This window comes from Mycteria americana, chromosome 1 (genome assembly GCF_035582795.1).
Source record: "Mycteria americana isolate JAX WOST 10 ecotype Jacksonville Zoo and Gardens chromosome 1, USCA_MyAme_1.0, whole genome shotgun sequence".
NCBI classification, from domain to species: domain Eukaryota; kingdom Metazoa; phylum Chordata; class Aves; order Ciconiiformes; family Ciconiidae; genus Mycteria; species Mycteria americana.
The window spans coordinates 56716900-56740916 of NC_134365.1; the positions used below are offsets into that span (position 1 = coordinate 56716900).

At 46.8% G+C, this 24017-nt stretch overlaps 1 protein-coding gene across 12 annotated transcripts in view; it reads right to left on the minus strand.

Moving 5' to 3' along the window:
• The window catches only part of ZC3H7B (zinc finger CCCH-type containing 7B), a 49950-nt gene that overhangs the window by 22776 nt on the left and 3157 nt on the right, over positions 1–24017 (minus strand). The window contains exons 2-15 of one of the 12 annotated variants that reach the window (XM_075499828.1): positions 23089–23156; positions 20176–20236; positions 18223–18256; positions 17642–17839; positions 16593–16751; positions 13079–13159; positions 11464–11523; positions 10026–10068; positions 5689–5954; positions 4430–4778; positions 3695–3807; positions 2658–2820; positions 2410–2571; positions 1343–1548 (exon numbers count right to left, since the gene is read on the minus strand). In XM_075499828.1, coding sequence (XP_075355943.1) covers positions 1343–1548; positions 2410–2571; positions 2658–2820; positions 3695–3807; positions 4430–4778; positions 5689–5954; positions 10026–10068; positions 11464–11523; positions 13079–13159; positions 16593–16751; positions 17642–17839; positions 18223–18256; positions 20176–20228 — 1887 coding nt within the window. In that variant the 5' untranslated portion in view covers positions 20229–20236; positions 23089–23156. Of the gene's footprint in view, positions 1–1342; positions 1549–2409; positions 2572–2657; positions 2821–3694; positions 3808–4429; positions 4779–5688; positions 5955–10025; positions 10069–11463; positions 11524–13078; positions 13160–16592; positions 16752–17641; positions 17840–18222; positions 18257–20175; positions 20237–23088; positions 23157–24017 lie in introns of those variants that run through there. The other 11 variants (XM_075499908.1, XM_075499917.1, XM_075499838.1 and 8 more) reach the window with 11 other exon arrangements.

Sequence of the window (24017 nt, forward strand, 5' to 3'; positions counted from 1 at the left end):
GTACCCTTGGGTGGATCCCATCTGGCCCCATAGACTTGTGTGTGTCTAAGTGGTGTAGCAGGTCACTAACCATTTCCCCTTGGATTATGGGGGCTTTTTTCTGCTCCCCATCCCCATCTTCCAGCTCAGGGGGCTGGGTACCCAGAGAACAACTGGTCTTACTATTAAAGACTGAGGCAAAGAAGGCTTTAAGTACCTCAGCCTTTTCCTTATCCTTTATCATTATGCTTCCCCCCGCACCCAATAAAGGATGGAGATTCTCCTTAGCCCTTCTTTTGTTGCTAATGTATTTATAGAAACATTTTTTATTGTCTTTTACAGCGGTAGCCAGATTACGATCTAGATGGGCTTTGGCCCTTCTAATTTCCTCCCTGCATAACCTCACGACATCCTTGTAGTCCTCCTGAGTTGCCTGCCCCTTCTTCCAAAGGTCATAAACTCTCCTTTTTTTCCCTGAGTTGCAGCCAAAGCTCTCTGTTCAGCCAGGCCGGTGGTCTTCCCCACCAGCTCATCTTTTGGCACATGGGGACGGCCTGCTCCTGTGCCTTTAAGATTTCCTTCCTGAAGAATGTCCAGCCTTCCTGGACTCCTTTGCCCTTCAGGGCTGCCTCCCAAGGGACTCTGTCAACCAGTCTCCTAACCAGGCCAAAGTCTGCCCTGTGGAAGTCCAAGGTGGCAGTTCTGCTGACCCCCCTCCTTACTTCTCCAAGAGCTGAAAACTCTATCATTTCATGACTGCTTATGCCCAAGGTGGCCTCCAACCATCACATCACCCACAAGTCCTTCTCTGTTCACAAACAACAGGTCCAGCAGGGCGCCTTCCCTAGTTGGCTCACTCACCAGCTGTGTCAGGAAGTTATACTCCACACACTCCAGGAACCTCCTAGACTGTTTCCTCTCTGCTGTATTGTATTTCCAGCAAACATCTGGGAAGTTGAAGTCCCCCACGAGAACAAGGGCTAGTGATTGTGAGACTTCTCCGAGCTGCTTACAGAATATTTGGTCTGCCTCTTCATCCTGGTTGGGCGGTCTATAACAGACTCCCACCATGATATCTGCCCTGTTAGCCTTCCCCCCGATTCTCACCCATAAACACTCAACCCTATCGTCACCATCATTAAGCTCTAGACAGTCAAAACACTCCCTAACATACAGGGCTACCCCACCGCCTCTCCTGCCTCACCTATTCCTTCTGAACAGTTTATAGCCATCCATTGCAGCACTCCAGTTGTGCGAGTCATTCCACCATGTTTCTGTGATGGCAACTGTCAACATATCAATTGTCCAGATATATACTGAGGAGATGATGAAGGGTGCCTGCTCCCTCCCGCCAGCTCTGTACCTCACAGAGGAAGGTGAAGATGCCCTGATGTTCCTTGAGGAGCTTGGCAATGGTGAGGCTGCTCTGCTTGATCCCACCTAGCGGGTCAAAGAGGAGGTCACGGTTGAGGGTCCCCTTCCTCTCCTCCGTCCACACGTCGATCTCTTCCTGGTGGTACGCGAAGGTGCAGTTATCCCCGTACTTACAGTCCTGCTTGTTAAGCATATCTACAAAGCAACAAACAGCACACACCACCACACAGGGAGGGCAGCCCAGTCAGAAACTAAACTCTCTCTTGTGTCCTCCCACTGCCCACACCTCACAAGGAGCTGAAAGCAAGAAAACACAGAGTTAAAGAAAAAAGAAAAGACATCTCCCCCCAAGTTTGTCTATATCAAGACATTCAGGAAAGTTAATGCAAACTACTGAATGGTGACAATCTCAAGTAATGCCATCTGTTGTGGAAACCATCTCAAAATGGAGGTCTGCTTTAATTCAGTGCCTGGCCAGGGACAGACCACGATTTAACCATCTCCTTTTAAAGCCAATCCAGATTAAGTTCTCCTAGCAGTCCAGCACTAAGGAGCCCTGTTATCTTGGCTCTTGCAACCTCCCCACTTCATTAGGTACTTTGTAATGACACTGCCTCAGTGACAAGTCTGGTCACATTGCCTGCATGTACGGAGGGATGGGCTGGAGCAAAGGAGCAGGCAGAGAGAGCTTTTCCCTAGGCAGAACCACAGCCCTACCACGGGGCTGCTGGGTGGAGTAGGACTAATGCAGGCACATGTACAGAAGGCAGGTTCTCAGCAAAGCCCACATCGACAGGGCAGCTCCGAGTGCTTGGCTGTGCACAGCACCTCACTATGCCTTTGCAACTCTTCTGCTCCACCACTTTAAAAGCTGCCTGCTCTCCGCAGAATGGGAGCTCATTGCCTTTCATTGTACTGAGCCTCCCAGTCCATGGGCTACTGATGGGACAGGAAGACCCCAAAGACAGCAGGTGATACCAACTGGAAGTCCTCTCCCAGCCTCCCCTGGCACGCACCATACAGCCCCTTCCCAGCCACCTATCCCCTCCAGATCACCTTTGCACAGGTAATAGGATCCTACAAAGTTGGTTTTGGTTGGGCGAGGACGGATCCTCTTCCAGGTCTTGTCTTCCGAGTTCTTCAGCCTGCCCAGCAGGATGTCCCGCTTACACTTGTGCTCCAAGCCTTCCCGATAGGTGTAATCACCAGCCTTGGGCCCTGCAAGAGAGAATAACCCCATCAGCCCAGGGAAAGACAACCCCTAGCCCAGGCCAGCGCTCTGGGTGGCAGAGCAAACGCATCACCTGTTTTGGGGTAGCAGATATGACAGGCTTGTTTGAAGATGTGAGTAGATGCCAGGGGGTTCTTCACCAGCAGGGCTGTGTTGGGCATTACTGGTTCCGGCTGAGACAGCAGGTGCTCGGTGACCTTGGGCACAGCTGGGTGACTTACTCCACCAAGGCTGACCTGAGCAAAACCACATGTAACTCTTTTCTCAGCTCTGCAACCACACAGGTAAGAAACCTCTCTAATCCCTTGGCCCATTCCAGTCTCACAAAAACCCTCCTCATTTTCTCTCTCATCAAAATTTTCACATCTGAAACTGCATTTCCAAAAGAGCTGCACACAACCTTTTCAAAGACAACAAACAGCATGGTATGTTCTCTTCAAAGATGGGCCTTTTCTCTCTTGGTAAGGGACCTCAGTTTTCTATCACGAGCCACAGAACAAAATGTCCCCCTCACTCCTTCCCATCCCTTCCATCATGACCAACTCTGCATTTGAAGACTCTCAAATCAACCCTATCCCAACCTGGGTAAAAAACAAACCACTTATCAGTGAGTCTTTAGGGAGCAGATTAATCTGAGGACAGAGACTTGGCTTCACACTGAAGTAGCACGGATAGCAGGATGCCAGGAACTTAAGAAAAATTCTTGTTCCAAGCTTGCTAACCATAGAGAATCCTCCCCTTTTCCTCCAAGACTGGATACATAGGACAGGGCCAGGACAGTGTATCTGGAAAAGCCTCCTGACAGGGGCAGAGATGAGCAAAGAACCTCACTAGTTTTAAGACAAAGCTGGCTTACTCCACCCCATCCTTCAGTGTTATGTGGCTGCCAGATATAGTGTGACACTGGCCTCCATGATCCTCTGTTTAGCCTACAACCTAGGTCACAGCATGTTTACCTTGGCAATATGCACAGCTGCAGACAAAAATGAAGATGGAACAAACGTCTTCCTACTGACTGGGGAAATCTTTACCTGCCTTGCCACAACATGGGAGGCAACACTCACTGGGGCAGGTTAAGAAGAGGGGCCCAAATTACCTACAAGTCACTACTACCTTGGCTCCAGAGCACCTTGGGACATCAGCACGGGGGAGCGGCTCACTCACCACGGGGGATGGTTTTTGGCTGCCAGGTGGGTGTCGCAGTTCCTGAGGGCTAGTTTCTTCTGGGCAAAAGAAGGGGAAAAAAGCCCCACAAAACAAAACCAATCATTTTACTTTCAGAGGCAGTTCTGCTCACAGAAAGACAAACAAATGCTTATTAAATCCATTTGCTTTATTTATTTCATAACATTTTAGTACTTTTTCCCCAAACCACCTAAGTCTTTGAAAAACTTCAGGAAAGGCCTTCTTGTTCCCCAAACCCTACTGAACCCAACTCTGTGCTGCTGAGCACTGGCATTCCCACGGTGGCAGCTCCAAGGCAGCCCAATGCTGAGGTGAATATGAGTGTTGAAGTGCTGACTGGACAACCTCTGCTTTTCTCAAAATACTTTTGCTGCAATACTGGGGACACGTTAGTCAAGAAGAAACCTGCCTTCCCTCCTGGGACAGGAGGGGACCTACTCTTTGCTGACCATCCTCCACAGCTTTGCTCCTATAGCCTTTCTCATTACTCCTGAGCTCGACATATTCAGCTGCTCTGTCCAAGGCATTCTACATTTGTACTCCCATTCTGCAGCACTGGCAGACAGAGCTATATGACAGACGTTCTCAGCACTGAAGGAAATAATTTTGGCATGCATTCACAGCTAAAGCAGCACAAAACCCTGTCAGCCCTGCACCTACCAATGGCAAAGGAATCCAAGGCATCCAGTGACCCTCTGCTTGTCCCAAAGGAGTCCAGGGCATCAAGCCGTGAGTCTGTGTAGGGGAGCAGATCCAGGGAATCCAGCGAATCTAAGGTGGAGCCGCCACTTCCTCCCGGTGGGGCCTCGAAGGCATCCAGGACAGAGGAGGAGGAGAGCTGCTTGGTGGGATCCATCACCAGGCCAAAGGAGGCAGGTGGCAGCGGGGTGGAGACAGGGATGCTGGCTGTCACGACTGGGGGCAGCAGTGGAGTTCCCCCCGGAAACACAGGGATCAGCTGGGGCATCTCTGTTGGCAGGTTGGTAGGAATGGTGCCCTGGACCAGAGACTTTGGGGAATCGAGAAGGGGGAGGATAAACAGCACATTAGGAACAAGGAGCAAAGAGTGAGCGAACACAGAGAGCAACAGACTCCCACTCAAGTGCGTGCTGTATTATCTGAAGCAAAAGGATACCTGGCAGCTCCATCCTCCTGCAGACTTCCCACAGACCTTCTAATCTATCTACATGGCACACAGTCTGGACCGAGGGCCCCGAGGAGGTGTCAGGCTACCTGAGCTCATCAGTCTGCAAGGCAGAGCCCTGCACTGGACACTTAAACCAGCTCAGGTTGAGAAACAGTGCAGCTGAGTACACACAGCGCCAAGGTCAGGGTAACGACCATTACTTGTGGCACCTCTCATTAGAACTTTTTGGCTCGAGAGGTATCCTGCATGAATATGATTATATTGCTTCCAGACCCAAGTTGGCTCACATAACATCAGCAACACTGGCAACTAAAATCCAACATAAGTATGAATACAGATTGTCTCTACAGCTCCTAGACCTCTTCAAAGAGCTTAGGCTGAATGCAGCCTGCACAAAATACAAGGAGATTAGAGCATGCCCACTGTATAAAATACATCCATCATTCCTACTTCAGCACACTCACTTCTACCCTCAGGCCTGCTTCAACTCCATGGACACCAGAGGCCAGGGGGAAGGTGATGGCGAGGGAAGGCTACCTTGGGTATCTTTTGAGGGGCAGCTCCATGAAATTGCACACAGCAAAGCAGGCTTGGAGGTGGGCTCTTTAGATACTCACAAGCCAGTTGCAGAAATAAAGGAAGGAATGAATGAGTTTTGCCAGAGGAAGAGCTAGGAGGAAAGAGTGACAGAAAGAGAGAGAGGCAGCATGCGTATCCACCTGCTCCAAGGACCTATTTGGAACAAGAAGCAGGGGACCCATGCAGCACCCACTCTTACTAGAGGGTATGGTGACCCTTCGGCGAGGGAGTCCAGGAGGGAGTCCAGTTCTTCCCCAATGATGTCCCCATCTGTGAAGTCCTCCACACTCTCAGGCACTGGCAGGGACACGCAGTCTGGAGACTGGAGCAAGCCGGCAGCAGGGAGCGAGGTAGGCAAGCCCTTTGCATCTGAGTCAGAGGGCAAAGGGGGCAGCCCCTCGCTCACAGGGATGGAGGTGGCCACAGGAGCTGGGAGGCACTGCAGGTCCATAGAGCAGTCTGTGATGAGGGAGAAACAGAGCCAGTCACCCAGGACAGCCTCTTGCAGGGGGCAAGCAGAGCACAGCCTGGCAAAAACAATATTGTACAACTCCATCAAATCACAAAAACCAAGTATGCCAATTTTCCAAGAGGAGGGGCTCTGGTCTGAAGAGGTTTTGCCCTTTCATTTTTGTTCCCAGTCTCCAATGGTTCACTGATAGCTGAAATAAGCTCTAAGGGCCAGTGCCCAGACTGACTGTCAGGATTTGGCAAGCACGTACAGTAACCAGGAACAACAAAAAAACTGTGGCTGAGCAGTTACTGAATTCACCGTGGCCAGGACTAAAGGCCAGGGGCACATAATCCAATTTCACTATAACCCACCACCTAGTGTTTTCTTTAATGTTCCTCACTAATGCATTTGGCAGAGACCACTGCCTTCTCTACTCCTTGGAGCTTTGATATCCCAGCTGAAAGCTTGCTTACTCACACGCCCTCTCTAAAACCTCAGGCATCCTAAATAGCAGAAAATAAAAAACACAAGGTCCTGCTGGGAAGAGAGTCACAGATCGGGTGCTCAGACCAGGTTGTGCTAATAATGTGTTCCCCAAAAACCTCATCAGACTCACTCAGCTATCCTTACCCAAGTAAATTCCCTGCTCTTGAGTGCTTCCTGATGTCCCCAGGTGGGAGGTTGCTGCTCACACTCCTGCTCAACACCTCAGCAGCAAACATCCCCTTGGGAACTTGTGTGAGCCAGGGTCAGGGCAGGAGAGAGGCAGTGATTTTCCTTGCCTCTCCAGTACATTACTGAAACACGTACTGAAGACGGTCCCATCATGCAATATAAACCCCTGTTAAGTGAAGTTAAGGTTACAAGCACATATTCTTCACAGAAGAGCATTTTATTCTCCAAAAAATTAAAGGTTAAAAAAAAAAAGAATGTCAAATGTTAGAAATTCAGAAAATGCAGCGTTATATTTGCAGTTCTCAAACCAAGCACCCAAACTACCTTAATTCTGCCCCTGTGCAGATGTCCTGGAATAAAAGAAAAGAAATAAGACAAAGATGCTACCTTCTCCATCCACATAGCAGTGGCTGCACTATAGCTATGATGGTCTAAGGCTACAAGCAAGGCAAAGTTTGGAAGGAGAGACAATAGCTTTTATTAGAAAGACTGATAAGAGCAGGAAAGAAATTAGACAAGCTTCCAAGACACAAATCTTGATCCAGCGAGAAATGCTGCATCCTGTCTGTACAAGCTCTGTTCACTCAGCCCCCAGGAGAACTCAGCTATCCCTTTCTAACTGGGACTGGACAAGTGAGCCATGTTGCTATCCTCTACGCCGCATGTTCACTGACCGAGGGCTGTGTTGGTGCCCTTCTTAGAGAGCTCAGCAAATCAGCAGTTCTTGCAAACCCCCAAGTCCTGAACAAAACAACAGCAGAGACCACACGCACAGGCCCCCTTATCTCTCACCCCACTAGGAGCACACCACCACCCCCTGCAACCTTTCCTCCAGCATTTGTTGTGAGTGGTCCATGTGGATGGACCACAGCCAAGGTTGCTGTGCAAGGCCCAGAGGCCGAGCCGTAACAAAAGGCAGGGAAAGCAGGGGGAAGTGGCAAGGGACAGACACAGGTCCCCCTCCACAACCTCATGCATGCGATCGAAGGAAGGCACATGTTGTGCCTTATGGGATCCAAACACAGGTTTTCAGTGCTGCAGCTGGACACATTCCCCACAGGCAGTGGCTCAAAGGAAGGCTGTAAAGGTCCTTAGTTTTTCAGCTGCCCCCCAGATCAGGTTCGGCTCCAATGCCATGTCCCCTTTGCAATGACTTCTCTCAGCTCATCTCCCTTTGGCACGGGCCCCCCAGCCACACTTGGGAGCCAGCCATCCAGCTTCCCTCAGCGCTGGCCTCATCACTGGTAGCTCAGCCAGATTTCCATCAGTACAAAGGGATGGCTTGTGCCCTCCCGTTCTTCAGATGTTTAAATCTTGAGCACTGCCAAGATCCCCATGGGGCCAACAAGATATTCAGGACATGCTAGAAGGGCCAGGGACACATGCAGGGGCAAGCAAAAGGGTTCACAACAACAAGGCCCCAAAGGATCCAGAAGTTCAGACCTTCCCTGAGGAATGGACGAGGCCCTCCGGTTCCCACTCAGACTGGGAAGCAGAGGAAAGAGGCCTTCACACACCCTAAGAGGCCTAAAACCATAAAAAGCTGAACGCATGACCAAAAGGCAGAGAATGCTATGGGACCCCCACAGCTCAGTGCATGTGAAGGTCGAGGAGAAAAGCAGGGACCAACAGGTTCCACTACTTGCAAGGGGCAGAGGGGAGATGTCTGCTCCCCTCTCCCTGACCACCCAAACCCTGCCATTCCTTCAGCCGCTTCCTCCCATTCCCCTCTGTCCAATCTTTGCCCCTGTCCCTCCTTTCCCATTCCTGCTTTCCTCAGGACACCCCATCTGCTGACCTCACTCACCAGCCACCATACCCACATCTCACATACTCTCCTTCCAGAAAGCTCACGCACCTCCTGCATTCACCTAATGTCTGCTCCATCTTAAAAAAATAAAACAGCCTTCTTTGATGAGCAGATCACAAGCACACACCTGCCTCCCTCTGATTTCTGCCACTGTCATGATACTAAGCTCCATGTATTATTATTATAAGCCCAATGAGGGTCTTGTCCATCCGCTCCCCCAAATCAAGTCTCTCATACCATGCCCCCCACCTGGTAGCTTCTCTGGCCATACACCTGCCTGTCCCAGAGGGGCAAGTACAGTGCTTTTAAAAGCCCTGTTTCTAGCTCTGCTTCCCAAGACAGCAGTGGTTCCCTAGTGCATTAGCTGGCCAAAGGCCACGCTGAGCCAGACCTGAGCCATGATCTGTGCAGGGCAGGGCCGAGTTAATCAGATGACTTCAAGCAAAGCATGGGAGAAGGGGCTTCAGGAGTTTGCATCTTAAAAACAAAACAACAACAAAAAAACCCCTTGCTAAAAAAGCTTTGAATCTGAAACTCTCGAGGTACCCAGCACCCACAGCCCTCCTGGTGGCACACCACTCTCAGGGCAATAGGATAACATGTAATTTGAGTGCTTTTGAAAATATTTCCTAGCAGTAAAGGTTCTCTCTGCCTGAACTGCAGCAAAGGTGGGATACTGCTCTTACACTAAATCCTGATTAAAGAGCTTACTGGATGCAATCACTCTTTACTCTGCAGTAGGAGTCCAGTTCATTTTAGCACAGCAAAACAATGTGAAAAACTCTCTTTAATTCACAGAACTGGGTCTCATGATTGCATGTAGCATTCAGTTGCTGAACTGGCATTCAACAGAGAACTAACATGTTTTCCAAAATAGACATCAAAGCACCCTAATAATGAAATTAGGTTTTTTCTATAAAAAGAGAAATTGCTACTTGCAGTGGTAAGTGTTCACACTTACCTTCACACACACAGCTACCTTCCAAAGGAGCAAAAACTGATGTGCTCAGAGGCACGAGTTCAATGCTCCAGCACACAACAAAGGGCAAAGCACGTAGCAAGCCTTTTTACAGGGGCAGAGTTAAGGTCACTTGTTTCCTGGCATGAGAAAAGCAACCCTGTAGCCCTCCTCCTGCTCCTCCTGGGTGGCTAACCCTGAACATGGCTCTCCCTGGGTCCCTCCCAACTCCGTTTGTTTTAATTTCCTCCACCTCAACATCTTGGAGGACCATACATGCTCAGAGCACAAACAGCCGCCTACAACCTTAACTTCACTTTATCTGGACTGTTTTGGCTGGGAGCAGAGTTTCAGAAGCTTTGCCAAGCCCAGCTTTAAGAAAGCACAACTGGAGAGAGCTGTGTACCTCAGCAGACCGTTTTAATTTCCAGACGTGTCCTTCACTGGGCCTGGACAAAAAGCTTTTCTGCAGGAAAAACACTCCTGCTTCCCACCACCTTTTCCTCCTCCTAGTTACCAAAGCCAGGAGTGTGCAGAAGAGACACAAATGAAGGTGATGAGCCTCTCAGGCCTGTCAGCCTGCTCAGATACCTTACCAAAGCCACAAAAATCAGAGAAGAGAAATGTCTTTACCTGTTTCAATGTCATCTATTGAACCCAATCCATTGGAAGTGGCCTGCAAAGAGGGTGCAGGAAAGGGTAGAGAAAAATATCACCAGAAATTAATCTTTAAAAAGATATTCATACTTCACAGATGAGACCCTTTACTACTCCTAAATGCATTTGGCCCTGTCTTTTCCTTTATGGCCGCTTTCAGTGCAAGAGCAGTAAAACCAACAAACTTTAAGAGGCCATTAATCCAAAGAGCCTATTCATTTTTACCTCCAGCAGTGGACAAACCCTGTTGCTGCAAAGGAATACTAGCCCTGCATAATATGCAACCATGTCAGCAAATCTGTACATAGAATAGGGTTTTTCATATGTGGATGAGAACACTGTGTCCCAAGTCCCAGGACACATCAATCGGTCAGCCCCATGCAGTGTGAGATCTGATTAGCCTGATCTTACAAAACGTTCCGTTTCTTAGTTCACATATTTTGCAATCTAACAACCACAAACTTTTACAGCAAACTCAAAACAGGGGAAGGTTTCCACCAAGACAACTGCTGACTTGGAGCTCCAGGAAAGGAATAAAATGAGCCCATATTTTACAGAAACATAAACAGAGGTGCCTGCAGCTTAAACTTAAAAAGGCACAAGTAAAGCATTACTTTTGAGATACTGCATCTACTGCAAGTTTTTGCAACGTCTAGTCTTTGCACTACTTTCATTTCTTGCAAAAGGGAAAATTTTCCAATGAAAAACTAGGCACAACTATGAAAGCTGACTGGCTGTCCTAGAAAGATGTAAAGGCAAGTCACTGAATGGTGGGAGGTAAACTAATTCTTTAGTATCCCATCTTGTTGTACAAAATGTCAATTTTTATGGTTTTACAGTTTGTTTGCTTTAAGAAGTAGTGTGAAGTACCAAATAGCCTGTAAAACCAGCAAGTGTTTGGGGGTTTTTTTGGTCAGTGGTGGAACAAGGAAATCAGCAATTTCTTAGATTTTAGCTTAGTATTTGTACAGTGCCCTGCCCAAGCTGGATCTCCCAGGTGACAGGACAATACAAAGAATACATAAACTGTGTATGTACCTTGCTCAGTACATCTCATGATTTGATTTTGTATGTTTCTTCAGTAGTTGCACCTTCTGATTTTTACTTAGCGTTGCCCTAACTATGTAAAAACTTGAAAACTGAAACTTATTTAAAATGCAAGAGAAAGCAAACATTCACAATAACTAAGAAAAATAACCATCTTCAGTGATCTAATTACTGACATCAAAAATGTTGTCACTAGAAATATTTTCAAAGAAACTAATTTCCTTGGCAATATTCCTTAAAAGTGGAAAACACTAATTAATACATTTAAATCCTAAAAGACAGCTATAAATTTGCATGTAAATAAAACTGCAAAGCATTCTAGTAGCACAATCCATGAACAGTAAGAACCACAGAATGCAAACTCTACCTGGTTTGACAAATTGATTGACGTGCCGTTACTGAGTAGTGAGAATGTTTCCAATTCCTGCTGCAAGGAAGAGAGAGATCTTAGAACAGAGACAGCCCATGAATGCTTGTAAACTAGATAAAGCTGGGTTACAATACAGTTTCCTTCCAGGCACTGCCCATAAAATAAAAGCCACCCCAAAAGGCATGCCACTATGACACAAGGCTACAGTTTTCTGAACACTGAAAGGGACATGTATTTGTTCTGGACACCTCAGCGCAAAACACCCAACATCCAACACGCAACCAGGAAGCAAAGAACTTCCCTGAGGAACAGAAGTTTTTGTCTTTTCATTAAGATATTACTACTTCGGGAAGGCACTACAGCACTGGAATGAAAGCTGGAAGTGAACACATGAGATAGCAAGGTGTTATCAAAATACCAATCACTAAACTTCAAATAACAAAAAGCATTTTGGAGTTTTTAATTTTTATTTTTCTAACATACAGGTGGTTTAAGCCCATCACAGCTGAGTAACATGACAGCAGCAAAAAGGTGGCAAAGCCAACACAGTGAGCAGCGACAAAAAATATTTCTACGTAAAACTTCCCTTTCTTTGAGACAGAATCATTTCAGAAGGTTGAGAGCTGCTACAACGCTGAGGGTTTTTGGGGGGTAGGCCAATCCCATGTGAGACTGGTCAGAGAGAGTAATAAGATGCTACAGCCAAATTTACTCCAAAAGCTCTCTGCAAATTGGATGCCCACCAATCACTTCACCACATACTGCAAAGGTGCCCCTCTGGAGGTGGAACGTACTGGCTGTTTAACACACCACTGCGCACAGGGCTGAGATGCGGATGTAAGCCTCGACTACTAGGTAATGTTCCCTACTCCTGAAAACGCATCCTGGGATTTTACGTGACCAAGGCAGCTTTATCCAAGAGTGCTAGCAGTGGCCTAACGCCCTCTAGCTCCATCCCAGGGTATACATTTAAGTACCAACAGTACTCCAGCTACGGCAGCACTTTCTTGTAGAGCCAGCTACGGATTCAGACACTGGGGTCAATTTACTGGACCCACGACTTGGGTTTTGCTGCCTTCTTTCCTAGCATCTGACCAGATATGTACTTCTCATTTGCCCAAAGCACAAGCCTTTCCCACACCACGAAGAAGGTGTATTCCTAGATATGGGGCAAGAACCCCTCATGACCCATTGCACTACAAAGCCAGATATGCCTCCTATGCAACAGAGGATCCCACTCTTCTCAACCTGTAACAGGGAAAGGACTGCGATGCAAAACCTCCTTTGGGATCAGGCCACATGTTGCTCTCCTCCCAAAAACACAGGCTCCCAGTGCATCAGAAGCCTCTCCTGCAGCACCAGCCCAGCTCCACCCAGCTTAGCTGGGGACACAGCAAACATCCTGGCAGTAGACACAGACCAGCAATGGGGTTAGAAATGGATCAAGGCAAAGTGAGTCAGAGGGTCAGGACAAGGACGGTAGCCAGCGGCCTGCTAGAGGGATCACAGGGTAGTGTACGTGTGTCTATAGCTGTAGAGCAACACATACCACTTCTGCAAACGTAAATCTGAAAGAGCCAAAGAACAGTCTCTAAGAAAAAAAAAGTCATACCTGAGGTCTTTTGTATGCTTTTCGAACCCTCAGTCCCAGCTTCTGGGCAAGCTCCTGTCCCAGCTGCGTGACGCTTTCATCCTGGGGACAAAAACCATTGGCAGGACACTTTCAGTTTTGCCTTTGCAGCACACACAATGAAATAAACAGGATTGCAGTTACCCACACTGGGCTGTGCCAAGAAGCCTCACGTGTGGACAGCAGCAGGTGGACAATTGCCAGAGCAGCCCTAGGAGAGTCCATGCAGACCTAAGTGTTCTTGTCATTCAGACGTGCTGAGATACTGAGGTTGCACCAGGACCTTGCCCCACACTCTTTCGATACTGCAGAAAATCAGAATCAAGTGTCTGCTTCCAAGAAAGCACCCACTCTCCAAAAGCAGGGTTCACAAGTCCCACTGGCAAGATGGCTGAAGGAGCTGCCAAGGCTGGCTGCATAGGCTTGGCTGCATTATTTATTATTAGCTGCCAAGCTTGGCTGCATTAAGGGCTAGCAGCTGGGGGCTGGAGCTTCCATAAGGTGCCCAGGTGTGGCAAGAAGAAACCTGCATGCCTTCCTGCATGCACAGCCTGTACACTTTCCCTCTCCGCCAGCCACAGAGCTAATAATCAGTTTTGATATGCAGACAGTATTCACTAGCCTGTTTTGCTTGTTTGTTTGTTTTTAAGGCTGAAAACAAGTCTCAGTTTCCAACTTACTAGCTACAAGGCATTTTCACTGTCTCTGGTCCTGCTTAAACTGCCTCAGCTTAGTCAAGCAGAGCCTTCTGCTTTCCCGGCTGTGTGCCATTAACCATCTTCCCTCCTCACTGCCCAGGCCCACTCACACACCACTGTGGGCTTTAGACAAAATTCTGGGCCATGGTCCATTCCCCTGCTCCATCCTCTCCAGTTCTGCCTGGACTAACAACCTGCCACAACCTTCTTCACCTATTTATCACCAGCAGCCCCTTCCTTCTGCTTTCCTCTCTCTCCCTGTTCGCAAAACTATTGGAGTACTTTAACAGTTTCTTCAAAGGAGAAAAAAAAAATATGCCCAACCTATTGTGAAACCCCTCCTTAATGTCCCAACATCTCCTCCCTCATCTCCAACCTTGAAGCTTGCTCTCCTCTCTCTACTTGCCATGCTGGTCTTTCCAACCTCCTTCTCCCTGCAGGTTCATCCTTTCCCTTTCAACCCCTCACTGGCCTCTGGTTCTTCGGCCCCGAGTATCAGTAACTTTTCCTTTCAATTTGGAGTGCCATTTTTTGACTGTAATTGCTCCCGCACACCCTCAACATTGGTCTTGTCACCATCTTCTCTGAACTCAGTGAAGACAGAATCTATCTTGTCCATTTTCTTTTCTCTCTCCATCTTACACCCCTTCAGGATGCACCTTCTCCTGAAACTGTCCCTGCACCCTCCAGAGACCTCTTCTTGGTCAAATCTCATGGTCACTGCTCCCTCCTCACTCTCTTCCACCTCTCAGATCTAACACCAATCACATTTTCATTGCTCTGTTTGCCTCTGGTAAGTCTGCCTTTCCAAACACTCTCTCAGGTGTCTTCTGAAGTCTGCCGTTTTCTTGCTCCCTGTGGAAAACTCACCAGAAAGACTTCTGACATAATTTCTTTTTCATTGATCTCATACTCGCACCTACTAGGTTTGCCCTATCCAACTCCACATGCCAACGTAACTCCGAGATGTCTTCTCAGATTCCTGGACAAGATCAAGAACGTATTTCTCTCTATACTGCCTCCACTTCCATTCCCAACAACACATAGTTAATTACTGTCCTTTTTGTCAGCAGGCCTGAGGTTTGGGGGTGGTGGTTTATCTGCTCTTTGTCACCCCCAAGATCTTCCTTTAGCTTTCCCTTCCCTCAGCCAAATGCCACCCTGAGGCGCTTACTATCTCCCAACAAAATGAGGGGATGCTCAACAAGGTCATGCAATATGGTCTCCTCCAACACCCTAAAAAACCCATACCATACCAAAAAAAGCATACCACAGAGGATTATCAACCTCACCATGCTGGGAACCTCTGCAAACTATCAGCACCGAGTATCTGCACCTAGAAACAAGTTAACTCTACTAGACAGTGAGTTAACTGAGTGGCAGATCCTTTATCACCAGAAGTTTTAATACATGCTCTACTTTGACCACAACAAAGTTCTCAGCTGTTACAGCAATGCAAGCTGGAAGTACCCATGTGCTCCAGAGGCTTAGCAACTGGTGTAATGGAAACAAGAGTGAGATGATGGATAGCATGACTTGCCTTTAATGCAGAGAAGGTTTATGATTTCTGTTAATCAGGTAATAAGGCAATGGGGTATGTTAATTTACCAGACTGAATTGTTTAGAATAGAGAATGCAGATCACTTGATATGGAGTTTGTAAGGCTGAACTTTCCTGCCACAGAGAAGTTTGATAAAGTGTTTCTAGACCACAATGATTGTAATGATAATAATGGGAGATATGTAAACATAAGTATATGGTTACAAAATAAATTCAATTAAGTAGCTCAACTGCAATGTAAAATATAGCCAGATATGGCTTTACATGAACACATATATTAGATGGTTTTGTTTATAAAAGGGTTTGTTTAAAAAAGTTCTTTGGAACTCCCCTAACATGATACCTTTAAATGTGTTTTGGTCACCCTGTTCTGACAAGTCAAAGAAACTAGAATTTACAAGCTATGCAAAAGGAATAACTAACTGCTAACAAGGCTTTCAAAGATTGCTTCTGTACACTAATAATAAAGGAAAGTTAACTTCTCCTGCTGAAGTAGATGCATTTTTCTTGTAATAGCATTACTGTGATGGATCAGAACCAAATTTAGCAAAGACAACCAGTGCTCACTAGAATCTATCTAATCACAGTCTCATTTCCTGTGCAATATTTGGCCTAAAAGGACACTCAACAAAAGCACTGTCAGGAAAATACCTAGGGCCTAGTATATGCAGATAGTCCCCTCTGAATGCAAAAAATTTACACACCTGTGAACATAAAAATAAATACGACATGTGATGTCAAGGACACCTTCACATGTCCAACAAGAAATAAAAAACTTTATCAGCTTGCCTTAGCAATCAGTAAGTAAAATGCGAGACATTTTTATCTAAAACAGGAAAAGTGTACATGTTGCCCTTCCAGTGCGCCAGTTCCCATTTGTCTCATGCTTCTACTTACTCCCATTAGACATACAAAATCAGCTAATTAAAACAATCTCATGGCCTTAGTTCACATTTTGTTAGGGTATGGTTTTGTTCTTCACAAATAGGCCACCAAAACTGCTGTCACTAACTGGTGTCTCTGGCTGGCACTGTCTGCAAAGGGTGTCTTGGACTGAAGAAACATGTGAGGTCAACATCTTCTTCGAGTCAGAGAGACAGAATTTCTCAGCATAAGCATGTTCCCAGGAACAGCCAAGCTTCCTCTTCCACTGTCCTCTGGCCTCACACTAAGCATGTTATGGAGGAGGAAGGTGGTGAGCCACAGAAATCAAGATGAGTTGTATATCAAAAACTTACATGTGGGAGGGACAGCAAGCATCGGCTATTGCACTCATATGCTTCTTTGTGTCTTCCAAGTTCATTTAAGGAGCGGGCTTTCCGGAAGAGTGCTCGGATGTTCTCCTTGTCAAGACTTAAAGCCTTTTCGCTGTCTTCCAGTGCCTTCTCATACAACCCCTGCATTGAAGAGACCACCTCGAGTCAGCTGAGGCACAGCAGACTATCCCCTCCTTCTGTGTGAATGCAAGTGTTTTATCTCTCAGCAGAAAACAGGAATGTAAAAGGCAGTTGGAAATACATATATTATCTCATACATAGACCAGCGTACAAACACACAAAACCTACAGATATAGAACATTTTGTTAAGTCTTGCAAAACCCAAAACACTTCAAAGTCAGTGAATGCCAGAATTAAGCCTGCTTGAGCAACCTTATCTTGTCTCCCCCTCTACCTTGGGCATGTGATATTTGACAGTCCTTAATTATGTGACTACTTGCTAATTTTTTTCATGGGACTCAGCCCCATTACGAACAGGATGGACCTGCTCTGGGGTTGTGCCATAAAAGAAAGCTGTTAGATTCCTTAGGAAAATGGAAGCACACAGCCTTTTAGAGCCTGAGTATTGCAGAATCCTTTTCCATGTGTGTGCTGAAAGTTCTGTCAAAACCCAAAGCCTTCTCACTGTCTTCCAGTGCCTCACTTAGGGAGGCAGGAGCCTCCAGAGCAATACTCAAACAGTATTCCAAAGAAATACTCAGTCAGTACTGGAAGGCACTGGCTCTTTCCAATCTCCAGATTGTACTAACTCGTCACCAACATGGAACAGATCTGCATTCTCAGGACCTTAGGCAGGGCCCCTCTCCTTCACATCCTTCCTCTGGTCTCGCAAGACACAGTGCGATAGTGGGGAGAGATCAGACTTTTCTGTGTGTCATTGTCTCCTCCAGTGTTGGAGAAGGGAGCAGACAAAATCAACTGAAACCCCTCTTAACATCTTTTCCAATTGCATGGCACTGCAACCATCATGTCCTCCCTGGCCCCTGGGGATGACTTGGGAAGGTGCTCACCATGGCAAAGTAGCAGGCAGCTCGGTTGACATGCAGCTTGCACAGGAGTTCCTTTGGGATGGTCACCTCGTCGGAGGCTGCGTAATCTGCCACATTCAGCCCTTCTACATACTGTACCAGCGAAAGCTTGAAATCCTTCTCTCGAAACAAATCATTGCCCTCTGCAAACAGGTTTCTCACCAGCTTCTGCAAAAAGGCCTGGGCAGCAAGGAGAGAGCAAATAGACTGAAGTGGATATTCAGAGACAGGAGAGGTTTCCCAATTTCCAATTCCTTTCCATATGTTTTAGCAAGCTTCCTGCCCATTAAGATTCTCCTGCCTCCCCACCCTCCGGTAAAATATCAGTCTTTTGGTAGAAGAGAATAATCCAGTCAAATCTCCTTCCTTCTTGAACACTCAAGTGTCTTCTCCTTTTCCTGAAAGTTGTTGTTGTCAGAACCTTAAAGCTTCAAGTTACAGACAAAAATTGTGACAGACCATCCCATGCTCTCCACTTTTGGTATGTAAACTAATGGCTATGCAACAGAACAAATCTTGCCAACCAAAGATTTCCCAACTTCAGAAAACAAATTCTTCGTTACCTCGTAATCTTCTTGGCTTAGGGGTAATGTGGACCTGAAAAAAAAGAAGAGAAAATTCTCATGAAACAGGCATCCATACAAACACAGGCTTTTGTCTGATGAAGAAACCATCTTTCTCATCCTGTGTTGATGATCTCAGTGAGTTGCTGAACAATTTATCACTTTAAAGGCAGTTGGGGCAAAGAGAACACAATTAGGGAGCGCTGTGCTCAGTGATGGCCACAGTGGTGTCAAGACATGGTCAGGTCCCAAAGGGATTTGAGACTACAGGAATCTTATTCTCAGCTATTTCCTGCGCATACATGATCCTCTGTAATGTGCCTTTAGCCAGCCGCCTATAAAAACCCCATCTTTGAGAAAGTCACATGAGAGATTGTCATGGAAAATACAAGTGTATTTTAAGTGCATCTGGCTCTAATGAGAGGCACCAGACTGGCACTCCAAGACCTCCTCAAATCCTCTGTGCGACCAAAGACGTACAGTGATAAATGCAATCGCTTTCCTCTGCATTAACTTAGCCACACGCCTTTAGGCCTACACCACAAAAGGAAAGGAGAAAATGCAGGTTCAGAAGGCCATTTAACTCCAACTGTCTTGGCCAAGGCTGCCAGGCTGTGCCACAAAACTGGCAGTCCTTGTGTGGGTAACACCTACCCCACAACAGCACTGAGACTTAGATGAAAGGTTCCATTCTTCAAATCAGACCACCCAGGTCATCCAGGTTTGGTCCACATATATTTATTTTTTTTATCTTCAAGCAGAAAACAATAGGCTCTAGAGAAATCCTTAGCACCTTTCATGGCCCTCCTCACCTTTGAAATACAACATCACATACATTATCTTATTTGTCAAAAAGAATAAACTTTTTTTAGATTTCATCTAATCTAATCATCATCTGCTCCTTAAAATTAACAGCAGGAAATGCCTTGACTTTGTAAGAAACATTCGTGCTGCTTATAAAATTGGACTACCCCTCTTCCACATCAAAACAAGCCAACAAATGACACTGCCCCTGGTCTGGAGTATAAGATATGCTCCAGAAGCATGAACAACACCCCATATTTCTAAATTGTTTTCTTTCTAATAAATAAACCTCACAATTCCCTCTCTGAAGCTGAGTTATCAGTCCCATTTAGTCTCGGTCTGGGGCAAAAATATCACTGCCATGCCACAGGATATAAATATGTAACATGGAAGATTTGTCTTTTTTTCCTATTGTAGATGCACAGATTTCAGCCATAATAACTGCAGGACTCAAAGCAGACCTTAAAAAATGCCAAAACAACCTGATTACAATCTTGCTGCTTCCTTACTCACCATGGAACCTGGACCCAAGTCTGAGGCCTTTGCTAACTCAAACACTGGAGGGAAGAAACACTACTGTACTTTATAAGCAAGTACTTGGCCTTGTAGCTACCACATGAGCAACCACCTCAAGCTCTAGAAGGCCACATGATACTCACAAAAGAGCGACCTGAGGCACCTACCAGGCTGGCTACTGTAAAAGAGCCCAGGTCATCTATTTCTGCTATAGGCACTATATGGGGCACCTGGCAAGCCATTTACCCTGCTTTCCCCACCTACAAAGTAGAAACACCATCTCCCTTCCTAAGAAACGTGGGATAACCTTGTTGAGAGAGCACTTTGAGATCATCACACTGAAGATAAAGTAGGAGGTCCAAGTACTATTTGCATTATGCTGACTATAAAGATCATCCTGGAACTGCAGTGGAGGGCAAAACCCAAGGCAATTAAAATTATACAATTTCAAGTTCAGAGAGATGGAAGGACAAGAAGCACCCTGAAGAACCACAGTGAAAATCCTCAGGACCGGTATCTCTCTCCCACGCAGCAGCCCCAAAGCGGTGAATAGGAAGAACTCAGTTCCTGCAATCCTTGGTACGAAGACAACCGCCTCCAAAGCCACAGGAAACAATGAGGTTGTCCACTTACTGAATGAACTGAAGTCCTTTCTCTATTTCTTGTTTTCTCTTTTGTCTCTCCATTATAGTTGCTGCAGAGGAGGAATAAAAAAAACCAACACAAAATGAGTCATTATAGGTCTTGCTGGCAATTAAGCAGCACAGTATCTTGTGTGTGCCTGAATTTACTACTAACAAAATGTTCCAGACCAGATGCCCTGAACACCAAAGTCCATGATTTATCCACACAGCAGACACAGGACAGCAAGCAGCTCACTACCAAGTATCTGCTTTTTCTCACATGCCACTGCCAGGATACATAGGCAAAGAAGAATTACTTCAGTTTGAGCTCTCTACTTACACTGCCAGTAAATAAAGCCATAGGAACCAACTGTAATCATGACTGCCTTCTAAGAAAGGGGGGGAAAAAAAAAAACCCACAACATTTCGCCTGCACTGGCAGTCATTTCAGGAATTTGTGCTGGGACCCTCCCATGATAAGCAATTCTGACCACTGTTTATCTGGGACAGATTTAAACTGGTTTACCACATGGCATACGAAACAAGTAATCTATGTAAGGTGTCTGGAGACATATCACAGAGAGAGATGCAAGGAGATGGACCTCCATTCCACATAAAAGAACAGTGATGAATCTAAGCAATGGGAATTTCGTGCTGAAAATCACCAGGCAAGAGCAGTGGAGACTTGGGAATGCTCCTTCGGAGAGGGGACAGGGCCCCATCCTGCAGTGTTTTAAATTGGGGTGGGCAGCACCTGAGGAAGACTCAAGAGCAAGCTATCCCCACCTAGTCAGCGACACAAATGGGCACAGTAACTTGTCTCGGTTTGACCAAATTCAGTCTGGGTCTCTGTGACTGCAGACAAGTAAGGAGTACGATGGAGCCATTTTGGAGTAATGACCCTTTTCTCAACCAAAATGGGTTTGAATCACACCATTAGATACATGAGCTTCATCCTCTGTGTTTTGGGAGCAAGTCTTGGAATGGCTCCTCCCTGACCTCTCCCCAAGGTACACAGGTCTGCCACACAAGACAAGAATAAAGAAGGGGAGAAGGGATGGCACTTTTTGGCAAAATAGAGTTGCTGGTGACAGCAAATTTCCCAGCCTTGCCATCAATCAGCTGTGATCACAAACAATGCTCAGCATTTGAGGAAGGGTAACTTGGGGACAAAGGTAGCAAGCACAGAAACATGGAGATGAGATGGAGCTGAAGACACTGTGCCCTCCCAGCCTGGGATCACCTCTGAAGAGATTATGAGAAAAACAAAAGTCATTTCTCTAACTCTACACTACAACAGCTTGGAGAGCGTTACCGCCCAGCTCCGTTTTACATTAAGACCATCCCTACCATTCTAAGGTATCTTACGGTATCTATGGCACGTTCAGCCTGGCACAGAGTGAAGGGACCTTTAAGGTACGTGAAAATCAATCCTGACAACTCAGCAAGCCCTTATTGATTGTGCTCTGCACCATGCAAAATGCAGAATAATTAATACCTGCCCTTTACCAAGACGGAGAGTTGGGGGAAGGGGGAAAGGCAGGACCGAGAGAAAGACCAGAAAGAAGTGGTAGCAGAAGGAAGCAAGAGCTTGAAAGTGACACTGTGCAGTTTGTAAGTCATCAGACATTAAATTTGAGAGCAATCTGGTCTGAGCAGCAGGTAGAAGATTTTAAGCAGCTGCATTTGGAATGGGATGGGCAGCGCAGCAAGACAGGGAAAGCCAACAGACAAGGTGAGTGATGATCAGCATCTCTATAAAGGCTTTTAACAGAAGCGATGGAGAAGAGCTGGTAGACTTCGGTACAACGCCAACAGAAGGCCTGGAAGGATTTATAAATAACCTGGATAATGAGCAATCAGGAAGAAAGAAGGAAATTTAACAAGGAGACTGTGAGGTTAATATGATCACTAATGCTACAGGCAGACAGGCTTGAGGGGTAGAAAAAGAGACAGAGTCCATTTATTTTACATTTCTCCTTGCATGAAATTCTGCAAAGACAGAAGAAGTAAGAGAGAACAGTCAAGGTGAAGAGGAGCAGTAGGAACCATTTCCACACAGACAGCAGTGAAAGCCATGAAAGAGGACAGAGCAACCCCAGAGCACTGTAGGGGAGAACTGCAAGGGCCATCAGAGACAAGGGTGGGGAAAGAGCCACAATGGGAATGACAAGAGATAACTTGGGGGAGCGAGAAGAGGAGTTAAAAGGTCAAGGGGACCCTCACAAAGGCTAATGGGAGAAAGGACAGGGAGGAAGGAGGAATTTCTAGCTCTCTGGGCCCTGAGTGCACGAACAGGCTTTAAATGCCCCAAATAGCCTCACCTCAGACGCCCACCCGTGCACCTTCTGCCCATGGTCCAGGAGCTCCATTTAAGCTCAGGTCCAGGCATACTGCCTCATCTGAGCCATACTGTAGGTGCACCTGTCCTCAGTCGTATCTCCTGCACAAACCTTGGACCTACACTGCAGGCACGTTTGTCTCCAGTCCTGTCTCTGGCACCATCTCCTACTGCTGGACTTGCTGGGTAGACCCTGGACCCAATTAACCATCTCATCTTCTCTGGGACTGTTGATGGACCCCTGCTATCAGTATCTTGTTTTGCCTGCCCTGTTCAGATATGGTGGGACTGTACCCTAGTTAATGAGGGCACTGCTGGTGGCTATCATCACCTTTGGCTCCTAGCTTGTCCTCCCTGGAGGAGCAGCCCTCCTCTTGCTGCTCCCTGACATGAGCCACGCTGGAGAGAACAAAAATCACGGAACTGAAGCGGCAGCCCATGGATCTGATGAAAAGGGAGATTGTTGGTGACTGTGGGGAGAGCAGCTGAACACTGGCTGGTCATCACAAAGTCAATGGCTGCACTCCAAAAATGCCGTGGCACACCTTCACAGTTGTGTATATCCACAAAACAGATCATTACCTTGAAAAGCTTCCGATATGCACAGTCTACTTCAACCTCTGCTTCTGAGCTCAGCTCTTAAAACCCTACTGCAAGGAGCGAAGAAGAGATCAGTACCTGCTCTCATGGCTACCCTGACTCCACTGCTAAAACATCCTACACAGCAGGATGTGGGCATGTGTTACACAAGAACTGGTTACTGCTGCTTGCCTACAGAGAAGGGCATTCAAACATTACTGACCAAAAGCTGGAGTGGAGCCAAAGGACTACAGGGAAGGGCTCCAGAATGTCTCCTTCCTAGACTTATCCAACTCCTCTTGCATCCTGGAGCTCCCCTTCTGTTTCTCCTCTGCTCACCACCATTGCCACCACATCCAACATGCATATCTCCATTCTTGCTTCATGTGGATGGCTGACCAACCTACTGCATCTCTTAAATCCCACAATACCCAGCTACAGTTTTGACCTTTGCTACAAAACCCTCATTAAAAAGAACTCCTCTGTGCCCTAGATGCTGTTTAATCTCTGCAGTACTACCTTCATCTTCCACAGTGAATGTTCTCCAACCCAAGACCCTCCACTGCCTTCTTTAGACATAAACCGCAGGCCTGATCTCCCCTCCAGACTGTTGCTCCCTGATACTGCCCCACATTCCTCTCTCCTTGCAAGTGGGTGACCAGCTTCCTCTGCTAAAGCTCCGTCACGCCTTCACGCTTATGTCACGACTTTGCACATAAGACTCATCTCCTCATAGCAACACCCTCAAAATGCACACCACATGCTGCTGCCCTAACAACTTCTTTCACATCTCTCAAGAACAACCACCTTTCCCTTTCAATCTGACTCCACACCAGCCCCCTCCTCCACGCATGGCAGAGCTCTCCCCCGTCCTGCCTGACCCATCGCTGGTGGAGGCTACCACTTGGACTCCTCCTTTTGCTCCTCAAGCC